Below are 17,496 nucleotides of genomic sequence, written 5' to 3'. Positions count from 1 at the left end.
ACTTATGTGAGGAATAAGAGAATGGTCAAAGAAAGAGTAGGGCCGATCAGGGATAGCATAGGGAATTTGTGTGTGGAGTCTGAGGAGGTAGGGGAAGCCCTAAATGAGTTTTTTGCTTCTGTCTTTACGAAAGAAACGAACTTTGTAGTGAATGAAACCTTTGAAGAGCAGGTGTGCATGCTGGAATAGATAGAGATAGAGGAAGCTGATGTGCTGAAAATTTTGTCAAACATTAAGATTGACAAGTCGCCAGGCCCGGACCAGATTTGTCCTCGGCTACTTTGGGAAATGAGAAATGCAATTGCTTCACCATTTGTGAAGATCTTTGAATCCTTGCTCTCCACTGGAGTTGTACCTGAGGACTGGAGAGAGGCAAATGTAATTCCTCTCTTCAAGAAACGAAATTACAGACCAGTAAGTCTCACATCTGTCGTCTGCAAGGTGTTCAAAAGGATTCTGAGGGATAGGATTTATGACCATTTGGAAGAGCATGACTTGATTAAATGCAGTCAACACAGCTTTGTGAGGGGCAGGTCAAGCCTCACAAACCTTATTGAGTTCTTTGAGGATGTGACTAGAAACATTGATGAGGGTCGAGCTGTGGATGTGGTGTATATAGACTTCAGCAAGGCATTTGATAAGGTTCCCTGTGGTAGGCTCATTCAGAAGGTCAGGAGGAATGGGATACAGGGGAACTTAGCTGTCTGGATACAGAGTTGGATGGCCAACAGAAGACAGCGAGTGGTAGTAGAAGGAAAATATTCTGCCTGGAAGTCAGTGGTGAGTGGTGTTCCACAGGGCTCTGTCCTTGGGCCTCTACTGTTTGTAATTTTTATTAATGACTTGGATGAGGAGATTGAAGGATGGGTCAGCAAGTTTGCAAATGACACAAAGGTTGGAGGTGTCATTGACAATATAGAGGGCTGTTGTAGGCTGCAGCGGGACATTGACAGGATGCAGAGATGGGCTGAGAGGTGGCAGATGGAGTTCAACCTGCGAGGTGATGCATTTTGGAAGGTCGAATTTGAAAGCTGAGTACAGGATTAAGGATAGGATTCTTGGCAGTGTAGAGGAACAAAGGGATCTTGGTGTACAGGTATATAGATCCCTTAAAATGGCCACCCAAGTGGACAGGGTTGTGAAGAGAGCATATGGTGTTTTGGCTTTCATTAACAGGGGGATTGAGTTTAAGAGTTGTGAGATCTTGTTGCAGCTCTATAAAACTTTGGTTAGACTGCACTTGGAATACTGCGTCCAGTTCTGGTCGCCCTATTATAGGAAAGATGTGGATGCTTTGGAGAGGGTTCAGAGGAGGTTTACCAGGATGCTGCCTGGACTGGAAGGCTTATCTTATGAGGAGAGGTTGACTGAGCTCGAACTTTTTTCATTGGAGAAAAGGAGGAGAAGAGGGGACCTAATTGAGGTATACAAGATAATAAGAGGCATAGATAGAGTCGATAGCCAGAGACTATTTCCCAGGGTAGAAATGATTAACTCGAGGGGTCATAGTTTTAAGCTGGTTGGAGGAAAATATAGAGGGGATGTCAGAGGCGGGTTCTTTACACAGAGAGTTGTGAGAGCATGGAATGCATTGCCAGCAGCAGTGGTGGAGGCAAGGTCATTAGGGACATTTAAGAGACTACTGGACATGCATATGGTCACAGAAATTTGAGGGTGCATACATGAGGATCAGTGATTGGCACAACGTTGTGGGCTGAAGGGCCTGTTCTATGCTGTACTGTTCTATGTTCTAATAAGGGATCAAGTTTGTTCTGATTGTTGATGCAGATCAGAATCAGTCATCCATTTGACAAGTTCCAGCAACTCTTTTCCCTCTTTCACACCAAACTCTTCAATTCCCTTTCACACATCAGAACTTGCAATAATTCCCCATCCCCTGTCACCCCTCGCCACACCCCCACCATCACTGTTCTGTTCCTCCCCCAGGATCTCCAACACAATCCTGCAAAGATGTTCTGGAGCTGAGATGACTGATCTCCAACAACAACCACCTTCCTTTGTCTGTCTCCTGATTTTGCCTTGTCCTGGATAAGCTTTGATGAGTCAGGAGGTGAGTTACTCCCTGCAGGATTCCAAGCCTCTGACCTGCTTTGCTGTTACATTATTTATATGGCTTGCCTGGTTCAGTGGAATACCGCCTCCAAAATCATCCAAAATTACATTCCCTTTGAAAGTGGAGCTGAGTTTTTTTTTGCAATACGTTTGTTAGCCTCAGCCACTACTTGCAGTGAGTTGTGTATCTGTATCTCCAGACCACCCCGTTCCTCCACCCAATTTAGGTGCTTACTTTCAAAGTATATGTCACCTTCTATTCTTCCTGTCAAAATATATGACCTCACACTTACTTACATTGATGTCAATTTGTCAATAACACGCCCATTCTGCAAACTTATTCTTGGCCTTCTCAATTTTGTCACCATCCTCTCCAAAAACACATTTGGTCTCATCCACAAACTTTGAAGTGGTATTTCAGATTCCCATGCATGTTACTGATATAAATTGTAAACTATAGTGGTCCCGATGCCAATCCTTGTGGAATGTCACTTCCCATCATTTGTTAATCGGAGTAAGAACCTTTAACCCCCATTCTCTGCTTGGAGCTATTAGCTAGTTTACTCTCATTTCCAATAAGACTGTAAAACATAGGGACAGAAGTAGGCCATTGGGCCCAGTAGGTCTGTTCCACCATTCAATAAGATCATGTCTGATCTGAAGATCCTCAACTCCACTTTTCTGCCTTTTCCCCGTAACTCTTGATGCCTTTACAGAATAAAAGTCTGTCTCTCTCAGCCTTGTACATACTTGACGAGCCAGCCTCAACAGCTCTGCTTGGTAAAGAGTTCCACAGATTCATTACGGACTGAGAGAAGAAATTGCTGCTCATCTCTATCTCAAGCAGGTGATCCTTTATTCTGAGATCATGCTTCTAGCTCTTAGACACTCTCACAAAAAAAACTATTGCACACATTCCAACCTTAATCATGACTCCACTGTCTTGTACCGCGTCAAAGGTTTTAATAAAGTTAGATTAGATTATTTACAGTGTGGAAACAGGCCCTTCGGCCCAACAAGTCCACACCGCCCCGCCTAAGCACAACCCACCCATACCCCTACATCTACCCCTTACCTAACACTACGGGCAATTTAGCATGGCCAATTCACCTAACCTGCACATCTTTGGAGTGTGGGAGGAAACCGGAGCACCCGGAGGAAACCCACGCAGACACGGGGAGAATGTGCAAACTCCACACAGAGAGTCGCCTGAGGCGGGAATTGAACCCGGGTCTCTGGCGCTGTGAGGCAGCAGTGCTAACCACTGTGCCACCGTGCTGCCCACTATATTACTTATATTATATTACTTCTGTTTTATTACCCTAATTTAAACTTTCACTCCATGACCCTCCACCCAGCTACCTGTGTTATTGACTGCATCTCAACTGATGTTAACCCATCTCCCTCACACTGTTACTCAGTAATCGCTCTCCCCCAATGCCCTTTAGTCCTGATTGCATCTCTGCTGAAGTTAAACCTTCTGATATGATTGTATAGAAGTCCCAACATCTTATCAGTTAGCAGGGGCTGGGCTGTGTTTGTAGTGTATACCAAGGAAATCAATCCACGTGTTCCCCAACAGGAAACCCTGGATGAATCTGGACATACAGAACCTGCTAAAAACCAGGCATGAGGCCTTCAGATCAGGAGACCCACTCAAATATAAGGAATCCAAGTCTGATCTTTGCAGAGCCATTAAGACAGTAAAGGACCAAGACTGATCCAAACTAGAGACCCAGACAGACACCTGATGACTATGGCAAGGACTGAATGACATCACAGGTTCTAAAAAGAGACAGTGCAAGATAGCAGACAATGACATATCCCTCCCAGGTCACCTCAATGTCTTCTATGCTCACTTTGAGCAGAATTTCAGTGGCGAGGTAACATCTATTCCAACAACTCCTGATGAACCTATCCCAACATTCACTGCATCAGAGGTCAAATCAGTTTTCCTTTGTGTCAATCCAAGGAAAGCGATGGGACCAGACTGAGTACCAGGCTGTGCACTCAGAGCATGCACAGATCAACTGGCAGAGATCTTCTTGGACATCTTCAACCTCTCCCTGCAGCAGGCCACTGTCCCTGCCTGTTTCAAGAGGGCCATCATCATCCCTGTGCCTAAGAAGGCTCATGCAGCCTGTCTCAATGACGACCACCCGGTGACCCTAACTTCAGTGGTCATGAAGTGCTTTGAAAGACTGGTCATGGCAATAATCAACTCCAGCCTCCCCATGACTCTTGACCCACTCCAATGTGCCTATCGGACTAACAGATCCACGTCAGATGCCATATCACTCACCCTTCACTCCTTCCTAGAACATCTTGACACCAAGAACAGCTATGTAAGAATCCTACTTATTGACTCCTGGGAGTGGTCATCCACAAGCTTTCTTGGACTCTTCAAGTGGATGCACTGATTACAAAAGCCCAACAATGTCTTTTCTTCCTCAGGCAGCTGAGAAAATTTGGCATGACGGCGAATACCCTTGCCAACTTTTATAGGTGCACCATCGTGAGCATTCTGTCTGGATGTATCACTACCTGGTATGGCAACTTATCATTCAAGATCGGAGACGGTTACAGAGAGTGGTGAACTCGGCCCGGACAATCACAAAGGCCACCCTCCCATCTAGAGGGTCCATCTACCAGGCCTGCTATCATGGAAAGGCCGCCAGTATTCTCAAAGATCTATTCCACCCTGGCAATGCTTTTCTACAATCTCTACCGTCGGGGAGAAGGTACAGAAGCCTGCACACATGCACCAGTTGGTTTCACAACAGTTTCTACCCTACTGTTGTTAGAATAATGAATGGACTCGCACCCTCTTAACATTCACCTGTACCTATATTTTTCCACTGTTTACCTATTATTTCCTATCTATGCTATTTAACTCTGTGATCTGCCTGTATTGCTCACAAGACAAAGCTTTTCACTATAAATTCACAATAAATTCAACTCAATTCAATTCAGTGTAGCTTCTCATTTCACACAGAGTCATAGAATCATAGAGATCTATAGCATGGAAACAGGCCCTTCAGCCCAACATTGTCATGCAGCCCAGGTTTCACAATTTAAACTACTTCCATTTGCCTGTATCTAATCTATATCCTCCCATACCTATCCTCCCGTGTACCTGTCTGAATGTTTCTTAAATGACAAAATTGTATTCACTTTCACCACCTCCTTTGGCAGTCCATTCCAGATACTCACCTCCCTCAATGAAACAACTGCCCCTCTGGACTCTTTTGGATCTCTCACCTTAAACCTATGCCCTCTAGTTTTAGACTCCCCTACCATGGGGAAAAGCTATCAGCTATCTACCTTATTTATGCCTCTCATAATTTTATAGGCCTCTATAAAGTCACCCCTTGGTCTCCCACGCTTCGGTGAAAAAAGTCCCAGCCTAACGAATTTCTCATTATAACTCAAGCCTTCCAGTCCAGGTAAATCCTTTCTGCACGCTTTCTAGTTAAAAAATATCCTTTCTATAGTAGGGTGACTACAACTGCATGCATTATTCCAAAAGTACAGCTGCAATAAGCCAACAATTCTGATACTCAGTGATCTGACTGATGAAAACTAGCATGCCAAAAGCCTTCTTCACTGTCCTGTCTATCTGTGACTCCATTTTCAAGGCGCTCTGAACCCCCGTACACCTATATCTCATAGTTCTACAACACTTCGCAGGTCCCTACCATTGACTGTGCTCACTAATCCCAGAGAAACTTTAATATCCTGTCATGAAGAAAACTGATAAACACTGAAGAATTGTAGCTCGTGGAATGAATTTTCCCATTACATTAAACTAAAAGAATGTGACCAGAGTTACTTTAGACAAAATCTAGCCAGTCTGACGGAATTGTAATCTATGTGTCTCTACTCTTGTTTATTCATGACAGTGTATTTGTTTTAATTGCTCATGGCATGTAGGCGTTGCTGGCTAAAGCAACATTTATTGCCCAACTCTAGATACCCATGGAAGGGTGTTGGTGACCTGCCTTCTTGAACCACTGCCATGCCTGAGATGTTGGTACACACACAATGCTGTTGGAGAAGGACTTCCAGGAGTTTGACCCAGCAACGCTGAAAGAATGACAATATATTTCCAACACAGGATGGTAAGCAGATTGGAGGGGAACATTGCAGATGGTGTGTTCTCAAGTATCTGTTAATCTTGTACTTCTAGATAATAGAGGTTGTGAGCTTGGAAGGTGCTATCAGGAGAGCTTTGGTGAATTTCTGCAGTGTATCTTGTAGATGGTACACACTGCTGCTACTGAGTGTCTGAGGTGGAGCAAGTGAATGTTTGTGGATATGCTGTCAAACATGCGGGCTGCTTTCTCCTGGATGGTGTCAAGCTTCTTGAGTGTGGGGAGTATTCCAACACCCTTGAGTCTTGTAGATGGTTGACAGGGTTTCATGAATCAGGAGATAAGTCACTTGCCACAGAATTCCCAGTCTCTGATCTTGTATCCACAGGATTGATACGGCAGGTTTTATCCAGGTCTTCCTGAACTTAGACATGGACTGCTTTATTATCTGAGAACACTGAATGGTACTGAATACCAGTAGCAGTGGTGGACTCTCCCTCCTTATGGGCATTTAAAAAGGCTTTGGATAGGCATATAGAGGATAGTGGGCTAGTGTAGGTTAGGTGGGCTTGGATCGGCGCAACATCGAGGGCCAAAAGGCCTGTACTGCGCTGTATTTTTTTTCTATTTTCTACTGTGCAATCATCGGCGAATATCCCTAATTCTGACCTTATTATGGAGGGAAGGTGAAGCAGGTGAAGATGGTTGGGCCTAGGACACTACCCTGAGGAACTGCTGCAGAGATGACCTGGAGCTGAGATGACTGACCTCCTTGTGTGTGCCAGGTATGACTCTAACCAGTGGAGAGCTATCCCCCGATTCCCTGTGACCAAAGTTTCGTTAGGGTTTGGTCAAATGTGGCCTTAAAGTCAAGTGGTGTTAAATCTGTGATTTTTCCATAAGGTTTTTCTAAAGTGAGAAGGTGGGCATTGTGTCCCAGTTGCTCTGTCTAGCTGTGCTTAGGGGAGGAGACTGGTTTGCAAAGCAGGTTGCAAACAAACAAAAAGATCAAAACAGAGTTAGAGCAAAACAGACGGAGGGATAGAGCCAGACTGACAGATAGAAAAATAGGGTTAGACTCAGAAGCATAGAGAGGTAGAGACAATGACAGGAAAAAGGAATCGAGAAAATGTCAAGGGACAGAGTTAAATTGTGTGAGAAAAGAGAGGGGGATAGAGAGAGACCAGGAAATAGAGAGACAGGAAGAAACAGAGAAAGGGGATAGAGAAGTAGAAAAGGATAGAGAGGGGTAAGAAGATACAGAGAGAGGGGAAATAGAGAGATGGGTTAGAGAAAGGGGGAAGGGATATAGAGAAAGGAGAAAGTAGAGGGGCATTTGAGAGATAGAGGGGTATTGAGAGGGGGGATGGGGATAAAGAGGAGGAAATAGAGTGAGGATGAAGGGGATAGAGAGACCGGGAGATAGAGAAAGAGGAGGAGATACAGAGAGTGGAATTGAGAGGGGGGAATAGACAGTGGATAGGGGATATAGAGGGGGAGTGGGGAGTATAGAGGGGAGAATAAGCAGAGGGTAGGGGGTATTGGGGCGAACAGACAGTGGATAGGGGGTATAGAGGGGGGAATAGACAGTGGATAGGGGTATAGAGGGGGAATAGACAGTGGATGGGGGAATAGACAGTGGATAGGGGGTATAGAGGGGGGAATAGACAGTGGATAGGGGTATAGAGGGGGAATAGACAGTGGATAGGGGGTATAGAGGGGTGAATAGAAAAGGGGTGGGGTGGGGATATAGAGAGGGGAATAGACATTGGATGGGGGTATAGAGGGGGGAATAGACATTGGATGGGGGCAATAGACAGTGGATAGGGGGTTTGGAGGGGGAATAGACAAGGGGTTGGGTGGGAGATATAGAGGGGGGAATAGACATTGGATGGGGGTAAAGAGGGGGGATTAGACATTGGATGGGGGCAATAGACAGTGGATAGGAGGTATAGGGGGAATAGACAGTGGATAGGGGGTATAGAGGGGGAATAGACAAGTGGTTGGGTGGGGGGAAATAGACGGGGAGTGGGGGATAAAGGAAGAAGGAGAGGGTGTTCTCAATCTTGCTTAGCGGGAGAATGGATAAATTCCGGATGATTTTCCAGTTCCTGCAGTCTAACCAGGAGTCCTTCCTGAATGGTTTGTGTGGGATTCTCGCCCTGGCCAGTGCTCAGATTTATTCCGCCTTTGACTTTAACTGTCCGTGCCTGCCCGGCTATAACCTTCTGTACGGCCTGGGGCTGATGTCGGTGCCGCCTCTGGTGCTCTTCCTCCTGGGCTTCGTGTTAAACAACAACGTGTCGGTGCTGGCGGAGGAGTGCAGGAGGCCGGAGGGACTGCGGGCCAAGGAGCCGGGGGTTCTCCGCTACATGTTCTGCTCAATGGCCCAGAGAGCGCTCATTGCTCCCCTCATCTGGCTCAGTGTCACCCTCCTGGACGGAAAGTGCTTCATCTGCGCCTTCAGCGAGAGCCTGGAGCCTCGGAGGCTGGGGCTCAATCTGTCCGGAGCTCTCCCGGCAGAGACCCAGCTCCGCCGCCTTCTCGCTACCGTGCCCTGTCCTGACATGTTCCCCCAGCAAACTGCCCTGTCCCGGGAGGGAGCAATCCGCTACCTGCGCTGCCTGTCCCAGGTGAGGCTCTCCCGGAGCGATTCGATTCAGAATAAAGGTGCAAATCACTCAGGGTCCACTGTGGACATTGTGGAGAGAGGTTAACTCTTGTAGAGAGAAATTTACTCTGTACCTAACTCTGTAGAGAGGGAACTTTACTCTGCACTAACCTTTTAGAGAGAGATTTATTCTGTACCTAACTCTGTAGAGAGGGAACTTTACTCTGCACTAACCTTTTAGAGAGAGATTTATTCTGTACCTAACCGTTTACAGAGAGAGCTGTACTATGTACCTAACCACGTGTTGTCCATGTCCTAGGAGTGTTTACTGGGGACAGTGTAGAGCAAGCTTTACTGTGTATGTAATCCTGTACAGAGGAAGTTTTACTATTTAATCCCTGACCTGGGAGTATTTGATGGGGACAATGTAGAGGACACCTGTCTCTGTATCTAACCCCATGCTGCACGTGTCCTGAGAATGTTTGATGGGGCCAGGGTAAAGGGAACTTTGCTGTTTAAAATAATAGTTGAAAAGTGTGGTGCTGGAAAAGCGCAGCATCCGAGGAGCAGGAGAAACCGACATTTCAGGCATAAGCCCTTCTTCAGGAATGAGGCTGGTTTGCCAAGCGGACTGAGATAAAAGGTGGGGACGGGGGAATTTGGGGGAGGGGCGCTGGGAATACATAGTGGAAGGAGGTGAGGGTGATAGGCCGGAGAGGTCAGGAAGAAGATTGCAGGTCAAGAGGGTGGTGCTAAATCCAGGCTTTGGGACTGAGATAAGGTGGGGGGAGGGGAAATGAGGAAGCTGGAGAAATCTACATTCATCCCGTGTGGTTGGAGAGTTCCTAGGTGGAAGATGAGGCGCTCTTCCTCCAGGCGTCATGTGGTCAGGGTCTGGCGATGGAGGAGACCAAGGACCTGCATGTCCTTGGCGGAGTGGGAGGAGGAGTTAAAGTGTTCAGCCACGGGGCGGTTGGGTTGGTTGGTGCGGGTGTCCCAGAGGTGTTCCCTGAAATGTTCCACAAGTAGGCGGCCTGTCTCCCCAATGTAGAGGAGACCACATCGGGTGCAGTGGATACAGTAAATGATGTGTGTGGAGGTGCAGGTGAATTTGTGACCGATGTGGAAGGATCCATTGGGGCCTTGGAGGGAGGTGAGGGGGGAGATGTGGGCGCAAGTTTTGCATTTCTTGCGGTTGTAGGGGAAGGTGCCGGGAGTGGAGGTTGGGTTGGTGGGGGGTGTGGACCTGACGAGGGAGTCGTGGAGGGAGTGGTCTCTCTGGAACACTGATAGGGGTGGGGAGGGAAATATATCCCTGGTGGTGGGGTCTGTTTGGAGGTGACGGAAATGACAGAGGATGATACGATGTATCCGGAGGTTGGTGGGGTGGAAGGTGAGGACCAGTGGGGTTCTGTCCTGGTGGCAGTTGGAGGTGCGGGGCTCAAGGGCAGAGGTGCGGGGAGTCGTGGAGATGCGGTGGAGAGCATCGTCGACCACGTCTGAGGGGAAATTGCGGTCTTTGAAGAAGGAGGCCATTTGGGCTGTTCGGTAACAACCCAAATGGCCTCCTTCTTCAAAGACCGCAATTTCCCCTCCGACGTGGTCGACGATGCTCTCCACCGCATCTCCACGACTCCCCGCACCTCCGCCCTTGAACTCCGCCCCTTCAATCGCCACCAGAACAGAACCCCACTGGTCCTCACCTTCCACCCCACCAACCTCCGGATACATCGTATCATCCTCTGTCATTTCCGCCAACTCCAAACAGACCCCACCACCAGGGATATATTTCCCTCCCCACCCCTATCAGCGTTCCAGAGAGACTACTCCCTCCGTGACTCCCTCGTCAGGTCCACACCCCCCCGCCAACCCAACCTCCACTCCCGGCACCTTCCCCTGCAACAGCAAGAAGTGCAAACCTTGCGCCCACACCTCCCCCCTCACCTCCCTCCAAGGCCCCAATGGATCCTTCCACATCGGTCACAAATTCACCTGCACCTCCATACACATCATTTACTGTATCTGCTGCACCCGACGTGGTCTCCTCTACATTGGGGAGACAGGCCGCCTACTTGTGGAACATTTCTGGGACACCCTCACCAACCAACCCAACCGCCCCGTGACTGAACATTTTAACTCCCCCTCCCACTCCGCCAAGGACATGCAGGTCCTTGGCCTCCTCCATCGCCAGACCCTGGCCACATGACGCCTGGAGGAAGAGCGCCTCACCTTCCGCCTAGGAACCCTCCAACCGCACGGGATGAATGTAGATTTCTCTAGCTTCCTCATTTCCCCTCCCCCCACCTTATCTCAGTCCCAACGCCTGAATTTAGCACCCGCAATCTTCTTCCCGACCTTTCCGCCCCCACCCCCTCTCCGGCCTATCACCCTCACCTCCTTCCACCCATCGTATTCGCAGCACCCTTCCCTCAAATTCCCCCACCCAACCCCCCCCCCCCCACACCTTTTATCTCAGCCCGCTTGGCACACCAGCCTCATTCCTGAAGAAGGGCTTATGCCTGAAACGTTGATTCTCCTGCTCCTTGGATGCTGCCTGGCCTGCTGCGCTTTTCCAGCACCACACTTTTCAACTCTGGTCTCCAGCATCTGCAGTTCTCACTTTCTCCCTGTTTAAAATAATAGACAGTGATTTACGTTCAGTAGAGGGAGCTTTATTTTCAGTTTGAAAGAGCACAAGAATCTTTACTTCGTTTCTAACCCCTGCTGTTGCTGTCCCAGGAATGTTTAATGTGGAGAGTGCAGAGAAAGCTTTACTTTCAGTTTAAAAGAGTGGAGGAAGCTTTACTCTGTACCTCGGTATTTTCTAATCAACTTGTTCAGAGGTGATATTACACACCTCTGAAACATGTAGGACTTGCACCCTGGTCTTCTGGTGTCTAATCCCGTGCAGTAACTAGCCTGAAGAGTGTTTGATCGAGCAAGTGTAAAGAAAGCTTTACTCTATAATTAACCCCGTGCAGTACCTGCTCAGGGAGTATCTGATGGGGACAGTGTAGAAGGAGCTATAGTCTGTATTTAACCTGGTGCTGTTCCTGTCCTGGGATTATTTGATGGGGCAGTGTAATAGGGGGCATTACTTCCGGTTTGAAAAGAGTAGTGAGAGGTTTACTTTCAGTTTAAACGTGTAGCGAGGGCTTTACCCTGTATCTAACACAATGCTGTTGTAGTCCTGTTGGTGAGGCTGTGAATGAGAATGTTTGTGTTGCTCCCTGGCAGGCTCTAGGTTGGTGCTTTATTTTGATGATGACTTTCTTGGCTTTCCTGGTGAGAGCAATGCGACCTTGCTTCACCCAAGTTGCCTTCCTGAAGACAAAATATTGGTCCCATTACATTGATATTGAGCGCAAGCTGTTCGAGGAAATGTGCACAGAACATGCCAAGAGTTTCGCCAAGGTCTGTATCCAGCAGTTTTTTGAGGGGTTTCAGGATGAGATGGTCAGAGGTTACAGTCACTATCAGATGCCAAGGCTCCATGATATCGAAACTGGTGAAGAGCAGGAGAAGCTCTTTGGTATCACTGACAGTGCGAATATGAATAAACTGCTGAGGAACTGGCACAAGTGCAAACCACCATTAAATGTGAACACGGGTGTGAAGGAGGATGCCCAGCAGAATGGTGATGTGAACCCGGTCCCCAATAAGTGTCCTCAGCCACGCAGGGAGAACATTGTCTTCTATAGCAAGGTCTGAATCGTCGCTTTGATGTGTGAGCATTGTGTCAGTGTCTGTTTCTTGGGTTTGTTGTGAAGACTGACATCTTTGCTGTAGCCGCTACCCCAATGGGGCACCAGTACAGGAGCTATGAGCATACTCACCACCCTGATCGTGACCGAGTTGCTGGGCTACTGTTAACTGGTTCAGGTCCTGGTTCCGTGACTGCCCAGGATTGCGGGGGAGGACAAAGCAAATGCTACCAAGACCTTCTGATGCTCCCTTTGAAACACAGCAGAATGGACAACAATGACTGGGCGTAGCTTGCTACAGTTCATTCCAAACAGAAACAATGTGTAAATTGAGCTGCAACACACACTGTCACTTTTAATGATTTGACAGAGCAGCGTCAGAAGCCAAGGAGCAAATGTTACACTCCCCCTCAGCTCAAAGACTTCCCAGTCAAGATGTGACCTATTCAATCACGTGAAGACCCATGGCTGAATATTATGACCCTGAGTAAATGGTAATCTCAAAGTGAGGGTCAACTGCTGCCAATCCAGAGCAGGACACTCAAGCCAAGAGGGAATGTGGTAACATTCTCATATGGATATAATGGTCCACCTTCAACATGCCAGAGAATCAGCTTCTGACTCATTGCAGTCACCCCCGTGCAGAATGTCTTGTGTGCTCATAGAATAGACTGGACTGAGCTCAGCATTGGAAATAATTTCTGTTTGCGATAAAGTATGTTTCTTTCTACTAAGCCTGATCGGTATGTTGGACGTAAAAGTTATGTGTTTTCTTCCCCTCAGAGTGATTCTCCCAGTTAAATAAACCAGCAGCAAGCTTTTTGTGAGTTTTAAAATAAAGGTTATTTATCATCAGTCATATAGAGTCATAGAGATGTTCAGCACAGAAACAGACTCTTCAGTCCAACCCGTCCATGCCAACCAGATATCCCAACCCAATCTAGTCCCTCCAGCCCATATCCCTCCAAACCCTTCTTATTCATATACCCATCCAAATGCATCTTAAATGTTGCAATTATACTAGCCTTCACCACTTCCTCTGGTAGCTCATTCCAAACATGTACCACCCTCTGCGTGAAAAAGTTGCCCCTTAGGTCTCTTTTATATCTTTCTCCGCTCACCATAAACCTATGCCCTCTAGTTCTGGACTCCCCCACCCTAGGGAAAAGACCTTGTTTATTTATCCTATCCATACCCCTCATAATTTTGTAAACCTCTATAAAGTCACCCCTCAGCCTCTAACGCTCCAGCGAAAACAGCCCCAGCCTGTTCAGCCTCTCCCTATAGCTGAAATCTTCCAACCCTGGCAACATTTATCTGGATATTTGAAACACAACATCTCACTCCTCTCATACATGCATACAATAAGTAGTGATAGGGACAAGTAAAATAATACTGGAGATAGTCATAATTTTATGGCAGGGTTGTCATTTCTTGGATGAGTTGACAGTTCAGTTGATGTGAACATCTTGTAAAAGAGAGGATTTTCACTGAGCTGTGAGGTGTCTTGTCATTGAATTTTCAGGAGTTAGCTTCTCTGGTGAATTTGAAGTTGAAATCAATAGTGGGGGTGGGGGGGGTGGGGGTGGTATTCTTCCATTTTTATGAGGTTGCTGTTTACATCATCTCCACTTAGGTGACTTGCAACTCGTTTGGTAGCTTCCTGATGAAACTCTGGCTGCAGCACAGCTTCTTGTGGTTTGAAAAGCAGGCAAAGGAAACCGTTAACAAAACCAGAAATTACTGGAATATCTCAGCAGGTGAGGCAGCATCCATGGAGTGAAATTAGAGTTAACATTTCAGGTCCAAAGTGACCCTTCTTCAGAATTGAAGGTAGCTACGTTTTTTTTTAAATGCACAAGATAAAGTTGGGAGAAGGGTTAAGGAATTAAGCGTGGCATGGTGGCTCAGTGGTTAGCACTACTGCCTTGCAATGCCAGGGACCTGGGTTCAATTCCAGCCTTGGGCTGTCTGTGTGGAGTTTGCACATTCTCCCCGTGTCTGTGTGGGTTTCCTCCCACAATCCAAAGATGTGCAGGTTAGGTGAATTGGCCACGCTAAATTGCCCATAATGTATTCAAGGATGCGTAGATTAGATGCATTATTCATGGGTAAATATAGGGGAATGGGTCTGGGTGGGTTACTCTTTGGAGGGTTGGTGTGGATTTGTTGGGCCAAAGGGCCTGTTTTCACTCTGTCGAGGTTCTGCAATTCTGGAATAAATGATAGCTGGAGATAGGGTCCAAAGAGAGAGAAGAACAGTTAGACAAAGGGATGGCTGCTAATGGGGATTACTAGAGGCTAACAATTGGGTAATGTGTAATAGCAGACGGCATGACAAAACCTGGTTTTTGGAGGTTGGGATAAGCATATGGGAGAATGTGGCTCCAGCCGTAAATTGTTGAATTCAATATTGAGTCCAGAAGGCTGTAGAGTTTCCAAATGGAAAATGAGGTGCTGTATGTCCAACTTTGCTGGAGCACTGCAGCAAGCCTGAGATGTTTGCCAGGGAACAAGGTTGTGTATTGAAGGTCCAGGCAGCTGGAAATTCAGAGTCTCCTTCACAGACAGAATGTTGGTGTTTTGCGAAGTGGTCACCCAGTCTACACTTTGTTTCACCAATGTAGAGGAGACCAGAGGAAATAGTGTTTCATCTGACGACTGTTCCTAAGATTAACATCCTTTTCCAAATACAGTGCATGGTTAGGAAGATTACTCATTGCCTATTCAGGATTTTACACCTTGAAAGTCTGAGACAGTCTCTTTTCAGTTGAAGAAACCCATTCAATTGCTCATTCCCCCTGAATTAGGAATCAGTTCTCTCGAGACAGATTGGGAGTGGTTCACATCTACAAAATAATCCTCAGGTGACTCTCATTGTATTTTTAAATGGAGTGCAAAACACTGCAAAAAATTAGTTTGAAGTTCAGAATATACTGGGATGTAACAATCCATTGACGGGAAGAACTGTTTTCACTTCAGTTGTTGATACTTAAACAGTCAGGACTTTAGAATCATGGAATATTAAAGAGCATTTTGGTGAGGTGTCACCAGGGAGGATTAGAACATAGGGATAGTACAGACTCTTCAGCCCTCAATGTTGTCCTGGCCTGTTATCCTACTCTAAGATCAGACTAACCTACGTACCCTTCAATGTACTATCTTCCATGTGCCTATCCAAGCGTCACTTAAATATCCCAGTGTCGCTTAAATATCCCTAATGACTCTAAGACCTGTTTGTTCCTGGTTTCTGCCTGGTCCAGTCACCTATTGGGAGTCAATACTCCTGGACTAAACTGCCAAGCGAAACTCATTTTAAAACATCTCCACCTGAAACCTGATATGATTTGAAGTTCACCAGAGTATAATATAAATTCACGATATACAGAATCCCTACAGTGCAGATAGAGGCTATTTGGCCCATCAAATCTGCAAGACAATCTCATTCTGAGGAACATCCAAGCCTCAGGCAGTAAAACTTAAGTCCTGTTGTGTCTTAACCCCATGTCTCAAATCTAATATAGAGAGAGTGAGACCTCCCCCCCCGAACCAATTCTGATATAAAAATGACAAATTCTGTAATTTCCTCCGTGTCAGCATAGTGGGTCTAACCGCAACAGACAGACTGCCAGTATCAGGAAGGCAGCTCACCCCCACCTTCTCAAGGATTATTAGGAACGGGCAATAAAAGCCCTTGCAGCTCGAGATACCCCTATCCAAATAAGAACAAAAGTCTAAATTAATGCCTGGGAATTGGCTGAATGTTTTTGATATGGAAACAGACTTTTGCCAGGCGTGATGCCCAGTTAGCCACAGTGCAGCAGTTCCTTTTTCCCTGCCAATTCAACTCACCCATTTTGCATAAGCCCAGCACTAATGGTTAATCCTCAGTGAATTTCTACAGGTTGCTGTCCTTTCAGTTGCTGTCTCGCATCTGAATTTTCTGTTCTCATGAGCTGGGTAGAACCCACATCCTTTCCAACCCACTCATCTCTTCAATAAAGGTCTTTCTCAATACACTTCAGTTACATCACACTGTAAACCTTTGCTATAAATTCTGCATCTTACGATCTTCTTCTCCACAACCACCTGATGAAGGTGCAGCACTCAGACCATAAGACATAGGAGTGGAAGTAAGGCCATTCGGCCCATCGAGTCCACTCCGCCATTCAATCATGGCTGATGCGCATTTCAGCTCCACTTGGCAGCGTTCTCCCCGTAGCCCTTAATTCCTCTAGACAACAAAAACCTATCAATCTCGGCCTTGAAGACATTTAGCGTCCCGGCTTCCACTGCACTCCGTGGCAATGAATTCCACAGGCCCACCACTCTCTGGCTGAAGAAATGTCTCCGCATTTCTGTTCTGAATTGACCCCCTCTAATTCTAAGGCTGTGTCCACGGGTCCGAGTCTCCTCGCCTAACAGAAACAATTTCCTAGCATCCACCTTTTCAAAGCCATGTATTATTTTGTACGTCTCTATTAGATCTCCCCTTAATCTTCTAAACTCCAACGAATACAATCCCAGTATCCTCAGCCGTTCCTCATATGCTAGACCTGTCATTCCAGGGATCATCCGTGTGAATCTCTGCTGGACACGTTCCAGTGCCAGTATGTCCTTCCTGAGGTGTGGGGACCAAAACTGGACACAGTACTCCAAATGGGGCCTAACCAGAGCTTTATAAAGTCTTAGTAGTACATCTCTGCTTTTATATTCCAACCCTCTTGAGATAAGAGACAACATTGCATTCGCTTTCTTAATCACAGACTCAACCTGCATGTTTACCTTTAGAGAATCCTGGACTAGCACTCCCAGATCCCTTTGTGCTTTGGCTTTATTAATTTTCTCACCATTTAGAAAGTAGTCTATGCTTTCATTCTTTTTGCCAAAGTGCAAGACCTCGCACTTGCTCACGTTAAATTCCATCAGCCATTTCCTGGACCACTCTCCCAACCTGTCTAGATCCTTCTGTAGCCTCCCCACTTCCTCAGTACTACCTGCCTGTCCACCTAAC

General features: G+C 46.7%; 1 protein-coding gene across 1 annotated transcript; it reads left to right on the top strand.

Annotated features, from left to right (window-relative positions):
* The first annotated feature begins 8,248 nt into the window (after window positions 1–8,248).
* calhm1b (calcium homeostasis modulator 1b) lies at window positions 8,249–14,016 on the top strand. Its single transcript, XM_072557258.1, has 2 exons — window positions 8,249–8,800; window positions 12,016–14,016. The coding sequence occupies exons 1-2, from the start codon at window positions 8,249–8,251 to the stop codon at window positions 12,487–12,489; spliced, it is 1,026 nt and encodes a 341-aa protein (XP_072413359.1). The 3' UTR covers window positions 12,490–14,016.
* The last annotated feature ends 3,480 nt before the right edge of the window (window positions 14,017–17,496 follow it).

This window comes from Chiloscyllium punctatum, chromosome 38 (genome assembly GCF_047496795.1).
Source record: "Chiloscyllium punctatum isolate Juve2018m chromosome 38, sChiPun1.3, whole genome shotgun sequence".
In the NCBI taxonomy this organism is placed as follows: domain Eukaryota; kingdom Metazoa; phylum Chordata; class Chondrichthyes; order Orectolobiformes; family Hemiscylliidae; genus Chiloscyllium; species Chiloscyllium punctatum.
The sequence above is the reverse complement of the archived record's forward strand: the minus strand, read 5'-3'. Positions and strand labels throughout refer to the sequence as shown.

Excerpts from the sequence above, each read along its gene's own strand:
- calhm1b (XM_072557258.1), top strand. The coding sequence starts at position 8,249 with ATGGATAAATTCCGGATGATTTTCCAGTTCCTGCAGTCTAACCAGGAG. Across the intron at positions 8,801-12,015 it reads ACCTGCGCTGCCTGTCCCAG|GCTCTAGGTTGGTGCTTTAT; the intron begins GTGAGGCTCTCC and ends GCTCCCTGGCAG.